Consider the following 26,243-nt stretch of genomic DNA (forward strand, 5'->3'; position numbering starts at 1 on the left):
TTCTCAGCAATGCTCGTAACTACGTTGAGGTTAAAGCCACTATATGATCCTGGACGCGTTTCGTAATCCATAAAACGCCGTCGATGGTCACTTACGGCTTGCATATTAATATATGAGTAAAAACCATGCAGCACCAGCCCTCGTACTCGGCGTCGCGCAATCTCGATCAATGATCCATCGACAGCACCACACACGTATGAAAATACCCGAACGTGTCCAAAGGCATCCTTAATCTTATTCCACCCACCTTTGTTGACGGAAAGTAAATGTAGTCACCAGCGCGTCTACATAGATTTGAAGCAGCGCATTTATAGTACCTACAACATGAGGCTGAGATATACTCAGTGCAAGTCCGGTGTCTTGCATGCTGCCAGACGATGCTAGGTACAACATCAGCAGGCCAACGTTTTTTTCGAATGAGTGTTCACGTCCACAAAGTAGCTTGGAGGTTGCATGAGGTCGAAAAACTCGCAAATACGTAGGAAATTACTTTGTGAACAACGCAAATGTTGGGGATAGGCGCGAGCAATGGCCTCTGCCATGCTCTGAAGTGTCGATTGTTGTGCTGCTGGTATGGCGCTGGCTGCATCCTGTGTTAACCATTTGGTAAACGCCATTCCATCATCACACGAACGCTTCACGTTTGCTAAGTATGCCATGGCCTCAATCTGTTCGCGTGAAAATGTTCCGATACCCGCGATGTAGACACACTCGATCTCCGGGTTTTGTCCGTTGCTGTCCATGATTTGTCCAGGTATTGTAGATGTTTCTTCGTCTTTTTGTGTAGTTTGACTCTGGGTGAGTACATCGATGGCTGTTTCATTGGTGTTGCTCACAGGCAGCACCGCAACGCACTTGTCCAACAGTTTGGGTGGAAGTAGGTAGAACGCGTTTTCATTCAGCACAGGCGCACTCTCTCTAGTGTACTTGGGTTTCTTGCTACCCGCGTTGTTGTACTTGGTTTGGAGTGGCAGAACACGACGTAGAGTGTCTTAAAGTGGAGGCTTCTCAAGTTGAAGACTGCGCGCAAGTTGTATTAATGTCACCTCTCCAAGACATCTTCTATGGGCTTCTGACTCGTTAAACAACGCTCGTTTCTTCTTGTCGTCTGCTTCTCTCTCCTTTCTGTTCAACCGGGGCCTACCAGACGTCGCAGCTTTGGGGTTCAGACGGATGCGCAATCCACTATCAGTATTTTTCTCTTCGTTGTCATCAGGAGTGGTCTCAAGCGCAAGCTGCTCCATTTCGGGCTTGGTTCCGGTTCGATTTCGGCTGGTTGTCACTGGAGAGGTCACTTCATCTGTTTCTGTTTCTTCTCTCGTGACTGGAACCTTCGTTTTTTCAACCTTTACACGTTTGCGCTGCCTAATGTTCCTCCATTGTTGCACGACGAAGTCTAAATGCTCACGGTACTCGTCGTCATCAGAGATATCGGCTAGCTCACTGCATATAGCCTGGAACGCGCTGACTGCCTCCTTGTACTTAACATTAGCGTCAAGCACCTTGTGTTTCGCCTCCCCTGGTTTAAACTCATTAAGCACAAAAGGCCGCGGAGTCATCGGTTGTTCAGCAGGATGTAACCATCTAAATGAATGACATGTCAGACCCTCAGTACAACATCAATATTGGATATTACATGGACAACTCACGGCTTATACGTGGATAAATTGTGAGTTAACCCACCTTTCATCGATGCAACTCAGCGGTATTACGCTTCCTGGGGCGTTACTCCACTTCCGAACGCTACAGCGGTGTTGACAAGGCAGACGCATTGCAGAAGCAAACGAGCAAGTGCAGCTCCACGTTTTCAAATCCACAGCATGCGTCTTGTGTTTACCCGTCACCTCCACGAAGCCTGGATTTGACTTTAAGTCGAAATTGAACTTGTCGACCTTCGAACATGCCATTACGTACTCCTTCTCCACGTGTGTTGCTACGAAATGCGTCGTAAAGCGCAAAACTTGGCACATCTCCTCGTCGTAGTTGCGGTTGACACGTAACCCGATCCTAGTCTTGTCGAACACGTATTCACTGGAAGTCCTGGCATCAGCACCCACAAGGGCCTTCACGGTGTCCGTCATGGTCATGTTGGAGTTTACCCCGTCCTTAAAATGCCCAAACCAATTCTCTAAATGGTTGTTCGTGTGGACGCGCAAATGTGCCAACCGTGAGCGTTGGTACATGACCCACATCTCCGTACAAGTGTTCCAGTTTTCATCCATGTAGTTGTAAAATGCCATATATCCAGTCCTAGTGCAAAGTGCCTTCATGGAGGTCCAATTGGTCTCGTAGATCTCTGAACTTAAGGCATATACCATGTTGTGGACTAATGCGTCGATGGCGTCGTGATCGTCCGACGAAAGTTTACCATATTCTGGCTTCCTGGACGCTGTGCGGAGATATTTGATGACGTGAAAGACGCAAATCAACACGCGCGACTTAGGGAAGTACCGACGCAACACGCGGATCTCATTCAGATCTTTGTCGACCATTATAACTTGAACCTTGTCGCCAATCTTATCGTCAATCCGAAATAGATGATCCAGCGCTCGGGACATCTGCCAATCGGCGTTTCGTTCGAGCAAAGACTGTTGTACAGGCTGCCCACGCCCATTGTCGTCTATCATCATGAAGGTACAAAGCTGGTAGTTGTATCTAATGCACATTACATGGACAAGAATCGCACAATACATGGGCATGACATTAAAATAAGCATGGACAATACATGGACAAATAATTGCACAATACATGGGAAGACTTACCGATTCGTTTTGTGGGTACAGTCCACAAGCAAAAGCTCTGGAAACCTAGTAACCATGTCGCGCATATGTCTGGAAGTCATACTGATCACACCAGAGTGTCCCGCATCAGTTTCGTCCACCGTGACTACTTTACCGTCAATAGCTGCGAATTCCGCGAGAGTTGCGGCGCAAGCGTCGTCGTCATTCAACCCTCCTCTTATCTCTGCTTTAACACGTTGCACAATGTTGTCCACATCCTTCTTGACGAGGTTCTCGCCTCTCCCCAGAAGATACTCATAGATGCGTGCGCGCTTTCTACCGTACATCACCATGCTGTCCACAGCATCCTTCGTGTCCGTGCCGTCCAACCTACGGTTCTCCGCGTACGTCTTGAACTGCGCTGTCCCCACCGCATGGTTGTGCTGGTACACACCGTTCTTCACGCGAAGGCAGCATAAGCCGTCAACTTGCACGAGCTGCACCACAAATCGAAATGGACAACCGCATCCTCGGACGAAGTGCTTGGTTCGCAATCCGCTGCTCCTGTCTTTTGCTGGCCAGCCATGTGTGCAGATGTATGTGCGTTGGTAAGCACCCCACGTCTCTGGTACGTACGGAACATCCATTCCCTGCTTTGCTGCCGCTGTTTGACCCAGCCGCTTGTTTCTCAATACGCAACTAAGCGTTGACTGGATGCGGATGACCTGGCGGGACTTTACCGAGTAAGCCTTCAAATACTCATTCCACGCCGACCAGCTCGGATACGTCACGTCTGCGGGGCCCTCCACAAGGGAGGGAGAGTCTACGACCTGGACAATACATGGACGCTTGAATTCGTCCGTGTCAGGCGAGGCGTCGTCCGAGTTTGCAGCCGCGCCGGAGGCTGCGGAAGCCGTGGTGTCGATATCTGAAGAGGAGTCGGACGATCCACCCTGTATTTACAAATAGATAACGCGCGGTTAGAAACACGTTCACAGAGACCACAAACAGCAAGATAACGCACCTCAGACGTCGCGGAAGCGGGTAGACTGAGCGACATGGCCGGCAATTGCAGCAACGGTTGATCTCGTGACGTAGGCTGCGGCGTGCAGGTAACGGAGCGGCGGCGGCGGCAATGCTCGAAGGGGGGCGAGTTTGGGTTTGAAAAGCAAATGAAAGGCTGGTGTGATTGGTACAACTACCGGTATACAGTATTGTACCGGTATTAACTACATAGATCACATCGTGGACAATACACGGATGAGAGTTGGACAATAATTGCACTCAACGACTGGGTTGTTTTTATAAATTACCGAATGAAAATATTTTACATCATGGACATTACATGGAGTATTACATGGAAAATAAGCGGATTTGAGTAGCATTTCCGAAAAAAAAATCTTACTCGCTGCACAATTGAGAACCCCTAATCATTGCGCACAGAAGGATTTTGCCCAGTGTCTCCGTTTTGCATGCAGAGACAGATGTTGCAGCTCACGCATGAACGCTCACGCGTCTCCGCGACACATCAATGGCTGCACAGCGGTAACCCTCGATAATTTTTATCGTCAATATACCCCCGCGCATGGTCGGACTTCGGGTCCAGCGCGTTGCCTAGCGAATCGCCGGATGGAAAACCGCTTGTCGCTGGAATGTCAGCAAGCCGCGACTGTCGATTCGCCGATTAGCGACTCCCTGTGCGCGTAATCTGTCCTGTCTCTGACATTGGATTGCTCGTACACGCATCGTTTCATTTGTCCAGGCCCCAATGGGGCCGCCGTGGGGCGCTGAAGTTGCTGTCATCCAACACTCTAGCAGTGGAACACGTTGCCACTCTTTGCGTGCTTTTGGAGCTGCTGCGGAGCTAGCGAGTCGCTAGTAGCGACGCTGGCGCTGCCGATTCATTCGGACACCAAGCGTCATTTTGTCAGTCATCCCAGCGGAGACTAGGGTTGTCGAGTCAACCCGCACTTTTTCCAGTACTTGGCGAATGTGCGCGCAATCAGGACTCGGTATGATGCGCAACTCCAGTGGCGGGCCGCTCGTCGCACCGCTTGTCTTGTCGGCGTGACCCACTCATTCCTGAATTTGCGCAGTGAGCGCGACATCAATTCCCCACACACATCACACAAAGGACCAGCAGCTACAGAGCTAGAATTCATCTGTTGCCTGTCATGTCGACGACCTCGGACCAGGAGAGGACCCCGGGCCACGAGTCTGGCGCGGCGCTGATGGCGTACGGGCCGGAAGTGCTGCACGACTACGTGGCCACACGCTTTGAGGCGGCACTGGGCCGCACCATGCCACAGATGGAGGTGCGCTTCAACAACCTCTCGATCACCGCCGACGTGGTGGTGGTCGAGGAGGACGAGAGCAAGACGGAGCTGCCGACGCTCTGGAACACAGCGAAGAAGAGTCTGGCCAAGCTGTCGGCCAAGAAGCACGTGGTGCGCAAGGGGATCCTGCGCAATGCCAGTGGCGTACTGAAGCCTGGAACCATCACTCTGGTGCTGGGTCAGCCTGGCTCGGGCAAGTCGTCGCTGATGAAGGTGCTGAGTGGCCGCTTTCCGCTCGAGAAGAACATCACGATCGATGGCGACGTGACGTACAACGGCGTGGCACAGACCGAGATCATGCGTCGCCTGCCGCAGTTCGTGGCCTACGTGACACAGCGCGACAAGCACTTTCCCACGCTCACCGTCAAGGAGACGCTCGAGTACGCGCACCGTTTCTGCGGCGGCGAGATGTCCAAGCGTGCCGAGGAGAAGATGTCCAAGGGAACACCCGAGGAGAACAAGGCCGCACTGGAGGCGGCACAGGCGCTGTTCGCACACTACCCGGACGTGGTGATCCAGCAGCTCGGACTGGAGAACTGCCAGGACACGATCGTGGGCAATGGCATGATGCGCGGCGTGTCCGGAGGTGAACGTAAGCGCGTGACGACTGGCGAGATGGAGTTCGGCATGAAGTACGTGACTCTCATGGACGAGATCAGTACGGGTCTCGACAGTGCGGCGACGTTCGACATCATCAAGACACAGCGCAGTATCGCCAAGAAGCTGCAGAAGACGGTGGTGATTGCGCTGCTGCAGCCGGCGCCGGAGGTGTTTGATCTGTTCGACGACGTGATCATCCTGAACGAGGGTGAGGTCATGTACCATGGCCCGCGTGAACAGGTTGTGGGTCACTTTGAGGGACTGGGCTTCAAGTACCCGCCTGAACGCGACGTGGCCGACTACCTCTTGGATCTGGGCACGAACCAGCAGTACAAGTACGAGGTGCCGCTGCCGTCGGGCATGGCGCACCACCCGCGCCTGGCGAGCGAGTTCGCCGAGCACTACCGTCGCTCGAGCATTCATCGCAGAATGTTGGCGGCTCTGGAAGCTCCGTACGACCCGGAGCTACTCGAGAACGTGAGCAACGACATCGACCCGATGCCGGAGTTCCACCAGTCCTTCTGGGACAACACGTGGACACTCGTGGAGCGCCAGAACAAGGTGACTATGCGCAACACTGCGTTCCTCAAGGGCCGTGGCCTCATGGTCATCGTCATGGGTCTCATCAACGCATCGACGTTCTGGAACGTGGACCCGGTGAACGTGCAGGTGCTGCTGGGTGTGCTGTTCCAGGCCGTGCTGTTCCTGTCTCTGGGCCAGGCCTCACAGATCCCGACGTTCATGGCTGCACGCGACATTTTTTACAAACAGCGCGGTGCCAACTTCTACCGCACGGCGTCGTACGTGCTTTCGTGTTCTGTATCCCAGATTCCGCTGGCGTTCGCGGAGACCATCGTGTTCGGCCCACTGGTGTACTGGTTGTGCGGCTTCGTGTCGTCGGCTGGTGCGTTCATCATCTACCTGATCATGCTGATGCTGACGAACCTGGCGTTCGCGGCGTGGTTCTTCTTCATCGCGTCCATCTCGCCGGACCTTCACGTGTCCAAGCCGATTGCCATGATCACGATCCTGTTCTTCGTCTTGTTCGCCGGCTTCATCGTGGCCAAGAGCCAAATGCCCGACTGGCTCGTGTGGATCTACTGGATCGACCCGATCGCGTGGTGTCTGCGCGCCTTGGCTGTCAACCAGTACCGCTCGTCCATCTTCGAGGTGTGTGTGTATGAGGGTGTGGACTACTGCTCGGACTTTGGCGTGTACACTACCTGTCGATGTACGACGTGCCGTCGGCGAAGACGTGGATTATCTACGGTATCATCTTCATGATCGTGGCGTACGTGGTGTTCATGTTTCTGGGCTGCTTGGTGCTGGAGTACAAGCGTTACGAGAGTCCGGAGCACACAAATCTGGCGAAGAAGATGGTGGACGACAACGAGGCCGGCAGCTACGCGCTGGTGGCGACTCCGAAGAAGAACAAGTCGCACAACGACGGCGCAGCTTTCGTTGTTGAAGTGACAGAACGTGAGAAGAACTTCACGCCGGTGACGGTGGCGTTCCAAGACTTGTGGTACTCGGTGCCGAACCCGAAGAACCTAAAGGAGAGTTTGGACCTGTTGAAGGGTGTGAGTGGCTTTGCGATGCCCGGTTCGGTGACTGCGCTGATGGGCTCCTCTGGAGCTGGTAAGACAACGTTGATGGACGTGATCGCCGGCAGGAAAACGGGCGGCACGATCAAGGGCAAGATCCTGCTGAACGGCTACGAGGCGAACGACCTGGCCATCCGTCGATGCACCGGCTACTGTGAGCAAATGGACGTGCATTCGGAGGCGTCGACGTTCCGTGAGGCTTTCACGTTCAGTGCATTCCTTCGACAGGATAGCAGCGTTCCCGACAGCAAAAAGTATGACTCGGTGGACGAAGTGCTGGACCTGCTGGACATGCACGACATCGCGGACCAGATCATCCGCGGCAGCTCGGTGGAGCAGATGAAACGTCTGACGATCGGTGTGGAGCTGGCTGCGCAGCCCAGTGTGATCTTCCTCGATGAACCGACCAGCGGACTGGATGCTCGATCAGCAAAGTTGATCATGGACGGCGTTCGCAAGGTGGCGGACAGCGGACGGACCATCGTGTGCACGATCCACCAGCCGTCGTCGGAAGTTTTCTACCTGTTCGACAATCTGCTGCTGCTGAAGCGCGGAGGTGAAACGGTGTTTGTTGGTGAGCTCGGCGAGAAATGCCGTAAGCTGGTGGAATACTTCGAGTCGATTCCCGGCGTGACATCTCTTCCTAAGGGATATAACCCCGCGACGTGGATGTTGGAGGTGATCGGCGCTGGTGTGGGTCATGGTGCCGGCACGACGGACTTCGTGGAGGCCTTCAAGATGAGTGAGGAGAAGCGTATTTTGGACGCAAACCTGGCCAAGGAGGGCGTGACGATCCCGTCGCCCGACTTCCCAGAGATGGTGTTCACGAAGAAGCGCGCCGCGAACTCGATGACGCAGGCCCGATTCCTCACCGGTCGCTTTATGGACATGTACTGGCGCACGCCGTCGTACAACCTGACTCGCATTATCGTGACGTTCCTGTTGGCTTTGGTGTTCGGTCTGTTGTTCCTGGATAGTGACTACACGAGCTACCAGGGCATCAACGGCGGTGTGGGTATGGTGTTCATGACGACGCTGTTCAACGGTATCGTGTCGTTCAACAGTGTGCTGCCTATTTCGTGCGAGGAGCGCGAGTCGTTCTACCGCGAGCGTGCCGCGCAGACGTACAACGCGTTGTGGTACTTTGTGGGCTCGACTTTGGCGGAGATTCCGTACGTATTCGCGAGTGGCTTCATCTTTACGTTCGTGTGGTTCTTCATGGTGGGCTTCACAGGCTTCGACACGGCGCTGCTGTACTGGGTGAATATCTCTCTGTTGATCCTGCTGCAGACGTACATGGGTCAGTTCCTAGCGTACGCGATGCCGAGCGTGGAGGTGGCGGCTATTATCGGTGTGTTGATGAACTCGATCTTCTTCCTGTTCATGGGCTTCAATCCTCCTGCGAACGCGATCCCAACTGGCTACAAGTGGCTGTACGCTATCACGCCGCAGCGTTACCCGCTGGCCATCCTCGGCTCGCTGGTGTTTGGACAGTGCGACACGGACCCTACGTGGAACGAGACCACGAAGGTGTACGAGAACGTTGGCTCGCAGCTCGGTTGCCAGCCACTGACAAGTTTACCGGTGTCCATCGACCACATTACGGTGAAGGACTACGTGGGTTCAGTGTTCGGCATGCACCACTCGGACATGTGGACGCAGTTCGGCTACGTGTTTATCTTCATTGCAGTGTTCCGCGTGCTGGCTCTGCTGTCTCTGCGTTTCCTGAGCCATCAGAAAAGATAAGAAAGAGACCGAAGACATGTTAGACCTGGAAGCTTTAGGAGCTTCCTTAGAAACACAAGTTTTTGAAACCAAATAAAAAATACAAGGTAATTTACGGAAAGGCAAAAATGTCCATCGTTTTTGTGTTTATGCAGTATCCGGCAGTGGTGAAACTCAGACGGATTTATCACCAAAGTCCGGAGAAAAGAAATACTACGAAGTACTACAGTAGCAATTACTCGACGGTTAGTAGCGATATTGCAGTGTATACAGCACCTTTAAAGAGCTTGCCTGCCTTCGTTGTCAGCACGATGAATATCGCGACCGCTTCTTGGATGAGCACCTAGGATGATCCCTCCTCCATTTTTTGCCGTAGCTCAATCCTAAAAAGAGGTTGTATTAAAGACTTAAGGAAGGCGGGCTGCTATATAGCGTACCGAAATCAAGCTTTCTGAGCGCAGAGCAATACTTCAAGACGGGGGGGGAGCTTAAAGTCGATCCGCTTACTTGCAGGCATTCACTGTGAGGTACATTCGTGTACACATTTTGACTTTCAGGCTCTGTAAAACTATAATACATGTTGTGGCAAACGCTTTATTCGCTTCACATACCTACCGACAATACCGGCTTCTTATTGTGGATATCCTGGCTTGGAAATAGTAGAATTGTCTGATCTTCTCTACTACATGTATTAATAACTCTGTCAAAACGTTTGTGTATTAATACCCACGGACATTTTCCCGCGGGTTAGGATACAGTACTCAATTTGGATGATCTATAATACATGTACACACCTTCTGACATTTTCCCGGTGGAAATGCTGCAAACTTTTCATTGCAATTGGTTAAGTGTAGATCATGGGCGTTTTTATCATGATTGCCAGTAATCGAAACCAGTGGGTTTTGTTGGTGTCATGATGATTCATCCCGACGAAGCGGCGTTCCTCTCTGAGATATCGGAGCTCTTGGGCGACTTCGAGACCCCTCCAGGATCCGAACTGGTCCGTCACGAACCCACAGCTGGCCCTGAAGGGCTGTTGTCCGCCAGCCACCAGCTTGTAGCGGAGACGGAGGCACTGCTCTCGTCCTGTAGCACGCCCTCTTCCGATGAGAACAAGACCGCACGAGACCAGACATCGGCAGAGCGCCGCAAGCTACGGAATGCCAACGCAGCTAAGAGGCGACTCAAGTACTGCAAGAAGATCGAAAACGAGAGGGGGCAGCTTAAGCAACAGGAAAAGAAGCTCTCAGTGGAGCTGGCTGAGCTACAAGCGGAGCAGAACGAACGTCAGGTGGTAACGAGGTCGATGCCGGTGTGGCAAGCCGTCGCTACTCGTCAGCTGCAAAGTTGGCTTCTAGCTGAGGCGGAGCGCCGTCGCCTTCGAGAGCTCGTTGGAACGCGCACGCAGCTTCTTCGGGAGCTCGGCGAGAAGGTGCAACAACATTTACAGGGCGCTCATCGGAGCGATAATGCTGATGGAAAGGGTACGCCTCCTCTGACACCTGACGACAAAGCGCTGTTTGAGAGATATCTACAGTAGACGATATGGATGTGGCTTACAGCCAGGTGGGCGGCATTCTCCACGCGTGGGGTGTTCGAGATGCCTCTCTGGCTTCTTTCCACCCTGACTCCAAACGACTGTGTGACGGGGATGTAGAGTATTACGAGAGTTTGCATTTGCAGCAGGTGCCTTTCAATAGCCAACAGACTGGTGCTGCTCTGTGGCAGGCCATGCGCCTTCAGCACCAACAAAAGTGTCGTCGACAGTATTTAAGCGTGCCCGATCCTGAAAACACGCTCGCGTTTAAGTTCCGAGTGCCAGGCCAAGCTGGCTCCGACGAATCATCAAGCTTGATGATCCATATTGTGCTTCGGAATTGGTTTGAAGATGGTCAAACGGTAATTCTGTGGCGAGCTCATACGCAGGGTGAGGGCAAACTCAGTCACATTCAGGCGGATGAAACCGGTTGGTCAGTTGTGCGACCCACCGATGCACATACAAGAAGAGAACTCGGGATGCCGACCGCGATTCTGACCTTCATCCGTCTCATTCCACGCGGCGAGACGCTTGGTGCAGAAGAAGACAAGTCCAATATGGGGCAATTTTTACAACTCGCCGAAGCCTCAGGCAATAAAGACGGATCCGAGATAGTGCGTTTGATGGAGTCTCTTCTGCTCGATGACGCGCGCCGCACACAACTGTGTTGCTGAAGTAGACAAACAAACTTTAACTCCTAGACTTTGCACAGCATCCTAGAGCATTTTGCCTTTACTCTGGTAGAACTTCATGTAGATTTCGCTAAACTTCGCACTCGCCCGGAAGCGATTAAGTTATCATTCCCATCCGCACTTTACCACGTACACGTGCGCATAAAAGAATGAACGCACAGTACTTGAGCTGTAAGTTATTGTGCAGTTTTATTTGGTTTCAAAAAGTTGTGTTACTAAGGAAGCTCCTAAAGCTTCCAGGTCTAACATGTCTTCGGTCTCTTTCTTATCTTTTCTGATGGTTCAGGAAACGCAAAGACAGCAGAGCCAGCACGCGGAACACTGCAATGAAGATAAACACGTAGCCGAACTGCGTCCACATGTCCGAGTGGTGCATGCCGAACACTGAACCCACGTAGCCCTTCACCGTAATGTGGTCGATCGACACCGGTAAACCTGTCAGTGGCTGGCAACCGAGCTGCGAGCCAACGTTCTCGTACACCTTCGTGGTCTCGTTCCACGTAGGGTCCGTGTCGCACTGTCCAAACACCAGCGAGCCGAGGATGGCCAGCGGGTAACGCTGCGGCGTGATAGCGTACAGCCACTTGTAGCCAGTTGGGATCGCGTTCGCAGGAGGATTGAAGCCCATGAACAGGAAGAAGATCGAGTTCATCAACACACCGATAATAGCCGCCACCTCCACGCTCGGCATCGCGTACGCTAGGAACTGACCCATGTACGTCTGCAGCAGGATCAACAGAGAGATATTCACCCAGTACAGCAGCGCCGTGTCGAAGCCTGTGAAGCCCACCATGAAGAACCACACGAGCGTAAAGATGAAGCCACTCGCGAATACGTACGGAATCTCCGCCAAAGTCGAGCCCACAAAGTACCACAACGCGTTGTACGTCTGCGCGGCACGCTCGCGGTAGAACGACTCGCGCTCCTCGCACGAAATAGGCAGCACACTGTTGAACGACACGATACCGTTGAACAGCGTCGTCATGAACACCATACCCACACCGCCGTTGATGCCCTGGTAGCTCGTGTAGTCACTATCCAGGAACAACAGACCGAACACCAAAGCCAACAGGAACGTCACGATAATGCGAGTCAGGTTGTACGACGGCGTGCGCCAGTACATGTCCATAAAGCGACCGGTGAGGTATCGGGCCTGCGTCATCGAGTTCGCGGCGCGCTTCTTCGTGAACACCATCTCTGGGAAGTCGGGCGACGGGATCGTCACGCCCTCCTTGGCCAGGTTTGCGTCCAAAATACGCTTCTCCTCACTCATCTTGAAGGCCTCCACGAAGTCCGTCGTGCCGGCACCATGACCCACACCAGCGCCGATCACCTCCAACATCCACGTCGCGGGGTTGTATCCCTTAGGAAGAGATGTCACGCCGGGAATCGACTCAAAGTATTCCACCAACTTACGGCATTTCTCGCCGAGCTCACCAACAAACACCGTCTCACCTCCGCGCTTCAGCAGCAGCAGATTGTCGAACAGGTAGAAAACTTCCGACGACGGCTGGTGGATCGTGCACACGATGGTCCGTCCGCTGTCCGCCACCTTGCGAACGCCGTCCATGATCAACTTTGCTGATCGAGCATCCAGTCCGCTGGTCGGTTCATCAAGGAAGATCACACTGGGCTGCGCAGCCAGCTCCACACCGATCGTCAGACGTTTCATCTGCTCCACTGAGCTGCCGCGGATGATCTGGTCCGCGATGTCGTGCATGTCCAGCAGGTCCAGCACTTCGTCCACCGAGTCATACTTTTTGCTGTCGGGAACACTGCTATCCTGTCGAAGGAATGCACTGAGCGTGAAAGCCTCACGGAACGTCGACGCCTCCGAATGCACGTCCATTTGCTCACAGTAGCCGGTGCATCGACGGATGGCCAGGTCGTTCGCCTCGTAGCCGTTCAGCAAGATCTTACCCTTGATCGTGCCGCCCGTTTTCCTGCCGGCGATCACGTCCATCAACGTTGTCTTACCAGCTCCAGAGGAGCCCATCAGCGCAGTCACCGAACCGGGCATCGCAAAGCCACTCACACCCTTCAACAGGTCCAAACTCTCCTTTAGGTTCTTCGGGTTCGGCACCGAGTACCACAAGTCTTGGAACGCCACCGTCACCGGCGTGAAGTTCTTCTCACGTTCTGTCACTTCAACAACGAAAGCTGCGCCGTCGTTGTGCGACTTGTTCTTCTTCGGAGTCGCCACCAGCGCGTAGCTGCCGGCCTCGTTGTCGTCCACCGTCTTCTTCGCCAGATTTGTGTGCTCCGGACTCTCGTAACGCTTGTACTCCAGCACCAAGCAGCCCAGAAACATGAACACCACGTACGCCACGATCATGAAGATGATACCGTAGATAATCCACGTCTTCGCCGACGGCACGTCGTACATCGACAGGTAGTATTCACCCATGTACACGCCAAAGTCCGAGCAGTAGTCCACACCCTCATACACACACACCTCGAAGATGGACGAGCGGTACTGGTTGACAGCCAAGGCGCGCAGACACCACGCGATCGGGTCGATCCAGTAGATCCACACGAGCCAGTCGGGCATTTGGCTCTTGGCCACGATGAAGCCGGCGAACAAGACGAAGAACAGGATCGTGATCATGGCAATCGGCTTGGACACGTGAAGGTCCGGCGAGATGGACGCGATGAAGAAGAACCACGCCGCGAACGCCAGGTTCGTCAGCATCAGCATGATCAGGTAGATGATGAACGCACCAGCCGACGACACGAAGCCGCACAACCAGTACACCAGTGGGCCGAACACGATGGTCTCCGCGAACGCCAGCGGAATCTGGGATACAGAACACGAAAGCACGTACGACGCCGTGCGGTAGAAGTTGGCACCGCGCTGTTTGTAGAAAATGTCGCGTGCAGCCATGAACGTCGGGATCTGTGAGGCCTGGCCCAGAGACAGGAACAGCACGGCCTGGAACAGCACACCCAGCAGCACCTGCACGTTCACCGGGTCCACGTTCCAGAACGTCGATGCGTTGATGAGACCCATGACGATGACCATGAGGCCACGGCCCTTGAGGAACGCAGTGTTGCGCATAGTCACCTTGTTCTGGCGCTCCACGAGTGTCCACGTGTTGTCCCAGAAGGACTGGTGGAACTCCGGCATCGGGTCGATGTCGTTGCTCACGTTCTCGAGTAGCTCCGGGTCGTACGGAGCTTCCAGAGCCGCCAACATTCTGCGATGAATGCTCGAGCGACGGTAGTGCTCGGCGAACTCGCTCGCCAGGCGCGGGTGGTGCGCCATGCCCGACGGCAGCGGCACCTCGTACTTGTACTGCTGGTTCGTGCCCAGATCCAAGAGGTAGTCGGCCACGTCGCGTTCAGGCGGGCACTTGAAGCCCAGTCCCTCAAAGTGACCCACAACCTGTTCACGCGGGCCATGGTACATGACCTCACCCTCGTTCAGGATGATCACGTCGTCGAACAGATCAAACACCTCCGGCGCCGGCTGCAGCAGCGCAATCACCACCGTCTTCTGCAGCTTCTTGGCGATACTGCGCTGTGTCTTGATGATGTCGAACGTCGCCGCACTGTCGAGACCCGTACTGATCTCGTCCATGAGAGTCACGTACTTCATGCCGAACTCCATCTCGCCAGTCGTCACGCGCTTACGTTCACCTCCGGACACGCCGCGCATCATGCCATTGCCCACGATCGTGTCCTGGCAGTTCTCCAGTCCGAGCTGCTGGATCACCACGTCCGGGTAGTGTGCGAACAGCGCCTGTGCCGCCTCCAGTGCGGCCTTGTTCTCCTCGGGTGTTCCCTTGGACATCTTCTCCTCGGCACGCTTGGACATCTCGCCGCCGCAGAAACGGTGCGCGTACTCGAGCGTCTCCTTGACGGTGAGCGTGGGAAAGTGCTTGTCGCGCTGTGTCACGTAGGCCACGAACTGCGGCAGGCGACGCATGATCTCGGTCTGTGCCACGCCGTTGTACGTCACGTCGCCATCGATCGTGATGTTCTTCTCGAGCGGAAAGCGGCCACTCAGCACCTTCATCAGCGACGACTTGCCCGAGCCAGGCTGACCCAGCACCAGAGTGATGGTTCCAGGCTTCAGTACGCCACTGGCATTGCGCAGGATCCCCTTGCGCACCACGTGCTTCTTGGCCGACAGCTTGGCCAGACTCTTCTTCGCTGTGTTCCAGAGCGTCGGCAGCTCCGTCTTGCTCTCGTCCTCCTCGACCACCACCACGTCGGCGGTGATCGAGAGGTTGTTGAAGCGCACCTCCATCTGTGGCATGGTGCGGCCCAGTGCCGCCTCAAAGCGTGTGGCCACGTAGTCGTGCAGCACTTCCGGCCCGTACGCCATCAGCGCCGCGCCAGACTCGTGGCCCGGGGTCCTCTCCTGGTCCGAGGTCGTCGACATGACAGGCAACAGATGAATTCTAGCTCTGTAGCTGCTGGTCCTTTGTGTGATGTGTGTGGGGAATTGATGTCGCGCTCACTGCGCAAATTCAGGAATGAGTGGGTCAAGCCGACAAGACAAGCGGTGCGACGAGCGGCCCGCCACTGGAGTTGCGCATCATACACGCATCATACTGCAGCGCGTTGATGCCGAGTCCTGATTGCGCGCACATTCGCCGAGTACTGGAAAAAGTGCGGTTGACTCGACAACCCTAGTCTCCGCTGGGATGACTGGCAAAATGACGCTTGGTGTCCGAATCGGCAGCGCCAGCGTCGCTACTACATGTAGCGACTTGCTAGCGCAGCAGCAGCTCCAAAAGCACGCAAAGAGTTACAAAGCGGGCCACTGCTGTAAAAGTGCTGGATGACTTGCAACTTCAGCCTCCGTGGGATGTCCTGCACGATACAAATGAAACCATGCGACAAGGCTCGTGTAAAACGAGCAATCCAATGGCAGAGACAGGACAGCTTACGCGCACAGCTGGAGTTGCTGATCGGAGCCCGTGGCGAATCGACAGCTGACGTTCCAGCGCCACTACTAAACAAGCGGTTTCCCATCCGGCGATTCGCGCGGTAATGCGGCGTTAAACCAGCGCTACGCAGGCACGCGCTGGGCCCGGAGTCCGACCATCATGGTCACCATGCGCGGGGGTATCGTGGGTTACCGCCGTGCAGCCACCATTCTCTGATGTGTCACGGAGACTTTAAGACACATCAATGCTGCGTGGGCGTTCATGCATGAGCTGCAACGTTTGTCTCTGCATGCAAACGGAGATACTGAGCAAAATCCGTCAGGGCTTCTGTGCGACAGAATCGATGATTGGGCTCAGGGCTGGTTGAGGCATTGTCCGGATGGGCGGCCTCAAGGTCGACATTGTCACCGACAACCCCGATATCAAATGAAAGAGTAATTGTTTAAGGAATGTCGGTGGTCCGATCATCGACCTGCCAAACGATGCCGGTCCCCGATCAGCAACCACAAAACCCCCGGTTTTAATAAATCGACTCAGTTTAACTTCCTATCACCTGGTCGTTGGGTGAATAACCACGTTGCGAATATGTATATTAATAATACTCGTATGTACAAGTTTGATCGTGAAGCGACCCGATCTTCAATTTTGGAGTTAAGTTCGGGTTTCAACGAGCATATACCGTATTACCGCGGTGCTGCCGTCAAGCTGGCCGTGCTCACGATTGCAGCTCGGCAAACGGCCTGTGTACAATGTGTCGTTTCATTCCACCGAATTTCTTTGGACAGTTAGCTATAAAAAAAACGAAACTTCTCGATCATCTGCATTAGATCGGATACAGTTTTCAGAAAGATTGGTTACTAGGTGAGCAGCTCACCAGCTCACAGCTCACTGAGCTCAAAATGTTATAGAGACTGGGTAAATCGGATAAATTTACAGCATTCTGCAAAGGTAAATTGCAGATACTGTATGTATTAAATTCTGACGATACGTCACTTGCATTAACGCCACGCCTCGAGTTTATCTCCATAATTCGGGGGAAAAATAAACTCGATCTGCCGTGAGCTGGAACTTCAAGACCTTCTCGTGCTTCGTGCAGAAGCATTTCGAATCGAAATAAAAAGCACACACGCTATTATATCCCTATGGGATGGGACACGTCTACACGCAATGAGATCAAGTTGATCATCGAAGTTCAGCCGTGGCCTGCTCGCAATCTCATCTTAGATCTCCCTGAAACAGCTTAGAACGCGTGGTCACAAGTTCTAGTAGCAGACATCGTTCTGCTTCTGCTATCAGCCGGACTTATAGCTGAACAGCTCGGTCAGCTCAGCTGATAACTGCTTCTACTGCTGCTCCAGATGCTGACGCTTGTCCTCAACCTCGCGTGCATTGGCATTTCGTTCACCAATAGTACTGGCTGGTAACAACATGTAGTTTGAGCTACACGTTCTCGAAGCGCGGAGATGCAGAGAGGTGACGGTCCGTCCGCCCACTCTTGACGCGCCTTCAGCAACGGCAACACACGACTAGAAACATGTATGGATATAATAATACAAACTTCAATAATCGTAAAGCATCTATCTCTTAAAACTGACTTGGGCCAGTACCTTATCTCTTCTGATGGTTGATATACCGCAGCGATAGCAGCGCGAGTAGGCGTAGAGCGCCGATGAACACGAAGACGTAGCCGAAGTTGCTCCAGATGTCGTCATGCTTCATCTCGAACACCGATTCCATGTAGCCCTTGACTGTAATGTGGTCGATCGTCACTGGAAGGTTCGTCACAGGTTGGCAACCAAGCTCCGATCCAACGTTGACGTATTGTCCGAGATTGCTGTCCCACGTTGGCTCTGTCGGGCAATCGGAAAAGACCAGAGCCATCATGATCGAAAGCGGATATCGCTGAGGGGTGATCGTGTAGAGCCAACGGTAGCCACTAGGAATGGATTTGGCCGGAGGGTTGAAGCCCATGAACAAGAAGAAGATCGAGTTGATGAGTACACCGATGATGGCCGCCACCTCCACGCTCGGTAGCGCGTAGACGAAGAGTTGCCCCATGTACGTCTGCAACAGCACCAATAGCGAAAGGTTGATCCAGTAGAGCACGCCCGTTCCAAAGCCGGTGAAGCCAACTAACGGATAGAAGATGACCGTGAAAAGCAGACAGCTGATAAACACGTACGGGATCTCAGCGATCGTCGAGCCAACGAAATACCAGAGCGAATTGTACGTCTGTGAAGCGCGCTCACGGTAGAAAGCAGCGCGGTCTCCCGATGCAATAGGCAACACACCGTTGAACGACACGATGCCATTGAACAGCGTCGTCATGAACACCATTCCCACACCGCCGTTGATCCCTTGGTAACTCACATACTCCACGTCCACATACGTTAAGCCGAAGAGCAGAGCTAGGAACAGACCGATGGCAAAACGCGTCATGTTGTACGTGGGTGTACGCCAGTACATGCGCATGAAGCGCGTTGTCAAGAACTTGGCCTGTGTCCATGAGCTGGCCGCACGTTTCTTCTGGAAGATCATCTCCGGTAGATCAGGAGCTGGTACGGTGACTCCTTCTTGTGCCATCTCATTGTCCAGAAAGCGCTTCTCCTGGCTGTTCTTGAAGTACTCGACAAAGTCCATCGTGCTATGACCTCCGTTGTTGACACCGGCACCGATACACTCTAGCATCCACGTGGCCGGGTTGTATCGGTCAGGCAACGGAGCGACCCCAGGGGTCGACTCGAAGTACTCCACCAACTTACGGCATTTCTCACCGAGTTCGCCAACAAACACCGTCTCACCACCACGCTTGAGCAACAGCAAGTGGTCGAACAGGTAGAACACATCAGACGAAGGCTGGTGAATCGTACACACGATCGTACGCCCGCTATCTGCCACCTTACGAACGCCATCCATAATAAGTTTTGCCGAACGAGCGTCCAGTCCACTGGTCGGTTCATCTAAGAACAAGACGCTGGGTTGGGCAGCCACCTCCACACCAATAGTCAGACGCTTCATCTGCTCCACGGAGCTGCCACGTACAATCTGATCGGCGATGTCGTGCATGTCCAAAAGGTCGAGAACTTCCTCCACCGAGTCGTATTTCTTGTGGTCCGGGACACTGCTATCTTGACGAAGGAATGCACTGAACGTGAAAGCCTCACGGAATGTCGTCGCGTCCGAATGGATGTCCATCTGCTCGCAGTAACCAGTGGATCGACGGATAGCCAAGTCGTTCGCTTCATAGCCGTTCAGCAGAATCTTTCCCTTGATCGTACCGCCCGTTTTTCTACCGGCGATCACGTCCATCAACGTCGTCTTACCAGCGCCAGAAGAGCCCATGAGAGCCGTCATGTTACCAGGCGTAGCGAATCCACTAATACCCTTGAGCAAGTCGATGGACTCCTTGGGGTTTCCAGGCTTCGGGACTGAGTACCACAAATCCTGGAAGGCAAGAATCACTGGCACAAAGTTCTTCTCACGTCCAATATCCAGAGCAATAGCTCGCTCAGCCGAGCTGGTACTGGAACCCTTTGGAGTTGCAACTAGCGCGTAGCTCTCATCGGATTCTTCGTCCTTGTCCTTGACGATCGTGTGCTCAGGGCTCTCGAAACGGTGGTATTCGAGCACGTAGCATCCCAAAGCCATGAAGAGAGCGTAGCATGCAATCATGAAGAGCATGGCAGCCCACACCCAGACCTTGGACGACGGCACGTCGTATTGAGACAAATAGTACTCGCCCATGTTCATATTGTAGTCAGCGCAGTAGTTCACACCCTCATAGACACAGACGTCGAACTTGGCTGCACGATACTGATTCACAGCGAGACCACGCAGACACCACGCGATAGGGTTGATCCAGTAGATCCACACAAACCAACCAGGCATCGTACTCTTGGCCATGACGAAACCAGCAAACAGAATGAAGAAAACCACTGTAAACGTCGCGAACGGCTTAGCAATGTGGAAGTCCGGAGACATGGCTGTGAGCAGGAAGAACCACGACGAAAACACCAGGTTCGTCAGGATAAGTAGGATCATGTAGCAGATGAACGCTCCAGCAGTGGCCACAAAGCCGCACATCCAGTAGACCATGGAGCCGAAGATGACACTCTCAGCAACGGCCATTGGAATTTGAGCCACAGAGCACGCCAGTACATAAGCAGCCGTCGGGAAGAAGTTGGCTCCGCGTTGCTTGTAGAACACATCGCGGGCTGCCATGAACGTGGGGATCTGAGAAACTTGCCCCAAAGCGAGGAACAACACGGCTTGGAACATTATTCCCAAAGCTACCTGGACGTCCGTTGGGTCTACTTGCCAGAATGTGCTCGAGTAGATGAGTCCCATCAGCACCACCATAATGCAGCGCCCTTTGATGAACGCAGTGTTACGGAGAGTAACCATCGTCTGACGCTTCATGAGCGTCCGGGTGTTTTCCCAAAAACCGCGACGAAACTCTGGCATCGGATCCATGTGCGCACCAACGTTCTCAAGGAGCGCTGGTTCGTGTGGGTTGTCTAATGCCTGCAGCATTCGCTCGTGAATTGACGAACGTCGGAAAATCTCAGCGAACTCGCTGGCTAACCGCGGGTGGTGGGTCATTTCTGACGGTAAGTTCACTTCGTAGCCGTACTGCTGGTTGGTTCCCAAGTCGAGAAGGAAGTCAGCCTCATCACGATCCGCTGGACATTTAAAGCCCAAGCTCTCAAAGAATGGCACGGCTTGGTCGCGGGGTCCGTGGTACATGACTTCACCGTCGTTCAGGATCATCACGTCGTCGAACAGCTCAAATACTTCAGGTGAAGGCTGCAGAAGAGCAATAACAACTGTCTTCTGCAGTGTTTTAGCGATACCACGCTGTGTGCTGATGATATCGAAGGTAGCCGCACTGTCGAGACCAGTACTGATCTCGTCCATGAGCGTCATGTACTTCATACCAAACTCCATCTCGCCAGTCGTCACGCGTTTGCGTTCTCCACCTGATACGCCGCGAAGCATAGCGTTGCCCACGATGGTGTCTTTGCAGTTTTCAAGTCCTAATTGCTTAATCACCACGTCCGGGTAGTGCGCATATAGTGCCTCCAGCGCTTCCAACGCCGCTGTGTTCTCTTCTGGAGTACCTTTGGAGAGGAGTTTCTCTGTGCGGTTGGAGATGCCACCTCCACAGAAGGCGTGTGCGAACTGGAGCGTCTCTGTGACTGTCAGAGTGGGGAAGTGTTTGTCACGCTGCGTCACGTACGCCGCGAACTGTGGTAGACGCTTCATGATGTCGGTTTGCGGGACGCCGTTGAACGTAATCGCACCCTCGATGGTCACGTTCTTCTCCAATGGAAATCGACCACTCAGTACCTTCATGAGAGACGACTTGCCTGACCCAGGCTGGCCCAGTAGCAGCGTTATTGTACCCGGCTTGAAGACGCCACTGGCATTCTTGAGGATCCCTTTCTCGGCTGTGTGGTTCTTGGCGTTGATCTTGGCAGCCGATTTCTTAACGCAGTTGTAGAGTGTAGGTAGCTGGGACTTGGGATCCGAGTGGCTGGAAGCGAACACGTTGGCCGAGATGGACAGGTTCTTAAAGCGCACCTCCATCTGAGGCATGGCCTTGCCCATGGCAGCCTGCACTTTGTCGGCAACGTAGCTGTGCAGAGCGTTGGGGCCCTGAGCCATCAGCGCGTCGGCCGAGTCGAGACCCAGTTTCTTGTCCATTGTGACGATATGAGAGATGATGGGAAAGTGCTTGAGTAGTCGAGAGCAAATTCCGGAATGAGCTCCTACAGAACGCAAGCGTCGTCGCGCGTCAACGGGTTTCTGGGCACTTGGCGCGCAATCTGAGTACAGCTGGATTGCGCGTCACCGATGACGTTAAAGTGACTGCCTCGTCTTTTGACGTGTGACAAGATTCGTTAAACCAGTCGCGCGTAATCGATGAAGTGTGCGAGTAAACCCACCGAGAAAAATCTTGGCAACGACTCGATGAGACGGGCGATCCCTTGCTAGACCATAGAATTTGGCCAAGGTTGGTCAGTCTTGCGGCTTTTATTTCATTTCACTCTTCCTAATGCAATTGACACACGTCAGAGCAGTACTACTCTGGCAGGCCTACGCAGTTCAGCGAGTTGACGAGTGCGCCGAAGTCGACGTGGCGTCGACGAGCCAAGAGCATGTTGTCAGTGCGCTCACGTCTCTCAACACATTCTTGCTTTCGCCTACATCATGGGCCAAGGTCGGCGAACAGAGGGTCTTTTACATATCACTCTTCGAAATGCAATTGGCAAACGGCAGTACTACTCTGGCCAGCCCACGAAACACTGCGCAGTTCGAGTGTAAGGCGAGTCGCCTTGTCGCCCTCTCGTCGTTGCCACGCATACTTGTCCACCCACAAAGTATCGTCAAAGCTTTTACCTACGAATACCCGCTCGCCGTCTTCGATGCAAGCAAACGCCAACACGTAGCGCATGGGCTCTCCATCCGACGTAAAGCCCCATTGCAATCCAAAAGATACCGATTGAACATCATTGCGCTTGAAGGATGTTATTCTCGCGTTCTCGCAGCATTGTGGCTGGCTGTGGACGCCGCGATGAGCCGCTCTTACGGCAGGTTTGCCAGTGCTACCAACCACGCAGATCTCTCCAATATAAGCCAGATAGTCTTCGTGCTCACCGGGGACTTTCCTTATCTTCTTGGTACATAGTACACCAATCTCCACAATGTGTTTCTGGTCCCAAAGCTGGCCTCCTAGTCGATACGTCTTCTTGCACCAACCATCAGCGGTGATGCCTTGTACAGCGTCAGCATTGACACCTTCGACGTGGAAAAACTCAGTAGAGACGGGCAAGTAGAAATGCTTTTCTGAAGTGGCCTTTGCAACCGTGGACAACGTTTTCTTGCTACCCATTCGGTCCTCTCCAATGTCTGGCTCCGAGTCATCCATTGAGCGCAATATCACGAAATGTGTAGCACGATCCAGACCCGGACATACAGTCAGCACTAGCAGACACACAGACTCGTCACGTGTTGCCGTCGTGTACGAAATCTCCATGATACGACGCGGCGAGAACTCGATATCCACGTCAAAGAGCTTGAAATATGATTTCTCCCGTCCATCTAATTGACCCTAGAATAGTAAGTGCAATATACACAGATTAGTATACGAAGCAGGTGCTAACATGACAACTTTGCGATCCTTACCTGTATTTGAGCACTTGCGCCTCCATGGAATGCTGTATCGTGCGAGATAACAGCCTTCATGGACCCTGTAGCAGTAGTGACGACGTTACCAGCATGCAGCGCTTGGTCTGGCTGGACATCCAGCTCTGTCATGTTGGACCACGCTGAATTACCCACACGTTCCCCCTGTGACCAGACACCCACGCCACGACCAACGTTGAACGCAGTGTAGAGGCAATTCTGCCCACCGAGTGCATCATAGCACGGACTTCTCGCTTTCCAGCTCTCTCGGACAGCATTCCAGAAGTGATTCTCGACCACGACAAAGTCTTGTTGCTCCTCATGCTGGTAGCATTCATACGTCCATCCTGGAGCGAAGAGAGCAGCAGACACGCCTGCATTCCACGCCAGACGCAGTGGCTCGCCACAGTTCATCTTGCCTCCTCCGAGCATATCGTGTCTTCCGAACACGTCGATACCCATGTATACATCATAACGGCGATCTAGATCAAATGCAGCCGAGAACTTGGCGTCGTCCGGTGTCCAGCCGTAGTCAGCGTAGAAGCCATCGACGTTGCGAAAGAACTCGGTGCTTGCCTCGTCCAGACGCACATAGGAGCTTCGTTTACCCGACCGGGAGAGGCTGCCATACCACACGACTTGCGCCAGTGGGTTTTGAAGCTGCAGCGCCTTGCGAAGAGTGCGCAAGAACACATCGATATTAGCCACCAGTGCAGCAGGAACGTCGTTTTCCACGTTAATTAGCCACCCATCAAAGCCCCCATGCCGAGTAATATCAGCCAATTTCGAAGCAAATATCTGCGTTTAACAGCAACAACATCAGCGATCTAGAAGCACGTTAAGCAATGTACGTATAGCGAGCTTACCTCGGCCGACTGGGCATCTTTAAACAGCTCTTTGCATAATTCTGTTCCTTCGTCGCCTTCAGTCAGAAAAGTGCCCAAGACACGCGTGCCATGACGATGTCCAGCCGCGATCCACCCACTGGGCGGAGGACACACTAACGCATGCCCAAAGTACACGAACAAGTCCACCAGATCCCACTGATAGAAGCGATACGCGTCAAAATTGTCGCATCCCTGCTTGAATCGGTCTTCGTGGTATCCTCCTTTCATGTCATGACACACTAACAGTTTACTACGTCTACGCTGCTTCCTGGAGAGCGGTGCAATGGGCACGCAGCACCTAACGAGCGTCTTCGGGTCAAAAGCGCGAAGCTCATCCACCGTATGCAGTGGCTTTGTCTCAAAGTTCGCACCCTCTTGATTAATCTCGCCAGCACACTGAAACGAGTTCAGTGCACTGAGAATCATAAACCCCGTGTCACTTTTGGTATCGACTCGAACGTGACTCCAGTCACACTTTTCTCCAAGCTCGTCCTTTCGTCCATCCACCAATAGACCACGTAGCTGTTTTAAACCTCCCACCAGATGTCCTTTGAGGAATAAGTACACGTTTTCAACCTGTTCCGGGTGTCTCTCGTGCAGAGCTTCCAGTACCTTTGAGCCACCTGCCATCTGTGTCAAGTCTACGACGTGAAGTGGCACTTGAAGCGCGTCATATAACGCTCGGAAGGGCTCGATGCGCCCCCCGCGACCCGCGAATAACACCGTCTCATTGGCAGATAATTCGTGCTTCACAAAGGCAGCAAAGCGTTCTTCACGAGGTTTCGCAGAATATGGTTCGGCATTGGCGAAGGATGCGGTGGGCGAGTAGACACGACCGGAACGGATGCAGAACCAGTAGAGCAGCCCTACCCCGACGGTCAATAGCGTAGCAGCGGCTTCTATTGGAAAGAAGGTACTGGTATAGCCGATGTCCTCGGTGGATGCAGGAGAGGGGGCTGAGCTCATGCTTGAGATGCCGTTGGCTTGTAAAAAAAAAGAGAGCTTAACTATATTTTATTAAATCACTAAAAACAAATTAAAACGATTTCCTTCAGGAACCATCTCGATGGAGTGGCCCAATGAGTTCGACTCGTTTGAGCTTCTCCCTCAAAGGAACGTGAGCGGTATGAGATGCCGGTCATGTACCACTTCCAAACGAGGTGTATATCAAGTTGCTTGTTTACTTCGGCTGCTTCATGTAGCTCTTCATGGTGGGAGGTGGCGTCGCTTTTGAGCCTATCAACCAACTAATCCTGATGCTCAGAGCCACACCGCCGTCAGACGACGTCTCCAGTCCTTCGATGAACCGGTACAGCGTCTGTCGCTGTACCTGCCCTGGGCATGCGCACGGCGCCGGTATTAAGGTGGCGGCACGGCCCAGCGGAAGCATGGTTGTCACAACTGGATATCCTGACGAATAGCGCTATCACGAGTCCACCCCCACTGCCACTTCGTTATCGGTCTATTTTGGCCTAATGCCGTGCTCTGTTTGCAAATACGTGTCAGTTCTGTTCGATGTGATAGGACAGATACACTTTAGAAGGCGGCACCGGCAAGCTACGCTTGTCGGAGAGAGCTTTCGAGTCTCATATAGGTCACCGGATCGCTCCGGGTGTCATGATTCGGTATTACCGTGTAGATGCCGACTTATTGTGCCCAGCTTTGGCAGCACAGGACTCCTTACGGGTGCGGGCCAAGTGGCGTGCAGAAAATGTGACCCTGGGTCCATATCTAACTTCTCTCTCAGAGAGAAGCAATCAAGAAGGCCCAAGTGACAAGAATCAACGAGAGCGCGGTCAAGATCATGGGGCCTCCCCCAAAAGACCACCCCTGTCACTCGCTCCGTATTGGAGGAACATGCTCGCTTCTAGCGTCCAGGAAAAGTGACCTGAACATTCAGCTAATGGGAAGACGGTCAAATTGTCTCTCGGTGTACACTCGGTTACGACAAGGAATGATTCAGGACGCAGCAAGTAGCATGATCAAGGTCTCGGCATGAGAGCACCATCTAGCCTAACGCTGAAGAGCTAATCAAGTCTGCCCCATTCGTAGTGAT

General features: G+C 53.4%; 5 protein-coding genes across 5 annotated transcripts; 2 read left to right on the top strand and 3 right to left on the bottom strand.

The window, feature by feature from the left end:
- Positions 1-4,894: 4,894 nt before the first annotated feature.
- PITG_06860 (ATP-binding Cassette (ABC) Superfamily) lies at positions 4,895-9,006 on the top strand (the record flags this gene model as incomplete). Its single annotated transcript, XM_002904795.1, has 2 exons — positions 4,895-6,868; positions 6,910-9,006. The coding sequence occupies 2 exons, from the start codon at positions 4,895-4,897 to the stop codon at positions 9,004-9,006; spliced, it is 4,071 nt and encodes a 1,356-aa protein (XP_002904841.1).
- An 892-nt stretch (positions 9,007-9,898) lies between these two features.
- PITG_06861 (uncharacterized protein) lies at positions 9,899-11,196 on the top strand (the record flags this gene model as incomplete). The annotated part of the gene is made up of 2 exons (XM_002904796.1): positions 9,899-10,469; positions 10,523-11,196. The coding sequence occupies 2 exons, from the start codon at positions 9,899-9,901 to the stop codon at positions 11,194-11,196; spliced, it is 1,245 nt and encodes a 414-aa protein (XP_002904842.1).
- Positions 11,197-11,479: 283 nt separating this feature from the next.
- On the bottom strand, positions 11,480-15,601 carry PITG_06862 (ATP-binding Cassette (ABC) Superfamily; the record flags this gene model as incomplete). The annotated part of the gene is made up of 1 exon (XM_002904797.1): positions 11,480-15,601. One exon carries the CDS (start codon positions 15,599-15,601, stop codon positions 11,480-11,482), a length of 4,122 nt encoding a protein of 1,373 aa, XP_002904843.1.
- A 2,119-nt stretch (positions 15,602-17,720) lies between these two features.
- On the bottom strand, positions 17,721-21,818 carry PITG_06863 (ATP-binding Cassette (ABC) Superfamily; the record flags this gene model as incomplete). Its single annotated transcript, XM_002904798.1, has 1 exon — positions 17,721-21,818. One exon carries the CDS (start codon positions 21,816-21,818, stop codon positions 17,721-17,723), a length of 4,098 nt encoding a protein of 1,365 aa, XP_002904844.1.
- Positions 21,819-22,362: 544 nt separating this feature from the next.
- PITG_06864 (cytosolic endo-beta-N-acetylglucosaminidase, putative) lies at positions 22,363-24,918 on the bottom strand (the record flags this gene model as incomplete). The annotated part of the gene is made up of 5 exons (XM_002904799.1): positions 22,363-22,420; positions 22,481-23,226; positions 23,301-24,098; positions 24,167-24,846; positions 24,909-24,918. The coding sequence occupies 5 exons, from the start codon at positions 24,916-24,918 to the stop codon at positions 22,363-22,365; spliced, it is 2,292 nt and encodes a 763-aa protein (XP_002904845.1).
- Positions 24,919-26,243: the final 1,325 nt, after the last annotated feature.

This window comes from Phytophthora infestans, genomic scaffold (assembly GCF_000142945.1).
Source record: "Phytophthora infestans T30-4 supercont1.10 genomic scaffold, whole genome shotgun sequence".
NCBI classification, from domain to species: domain Eukaryota; phylum Oomycota; class Peronosporomycetes; order Peronosporales; family Peronosporaceae; genus Phytophthora; species Phytophthora infestans.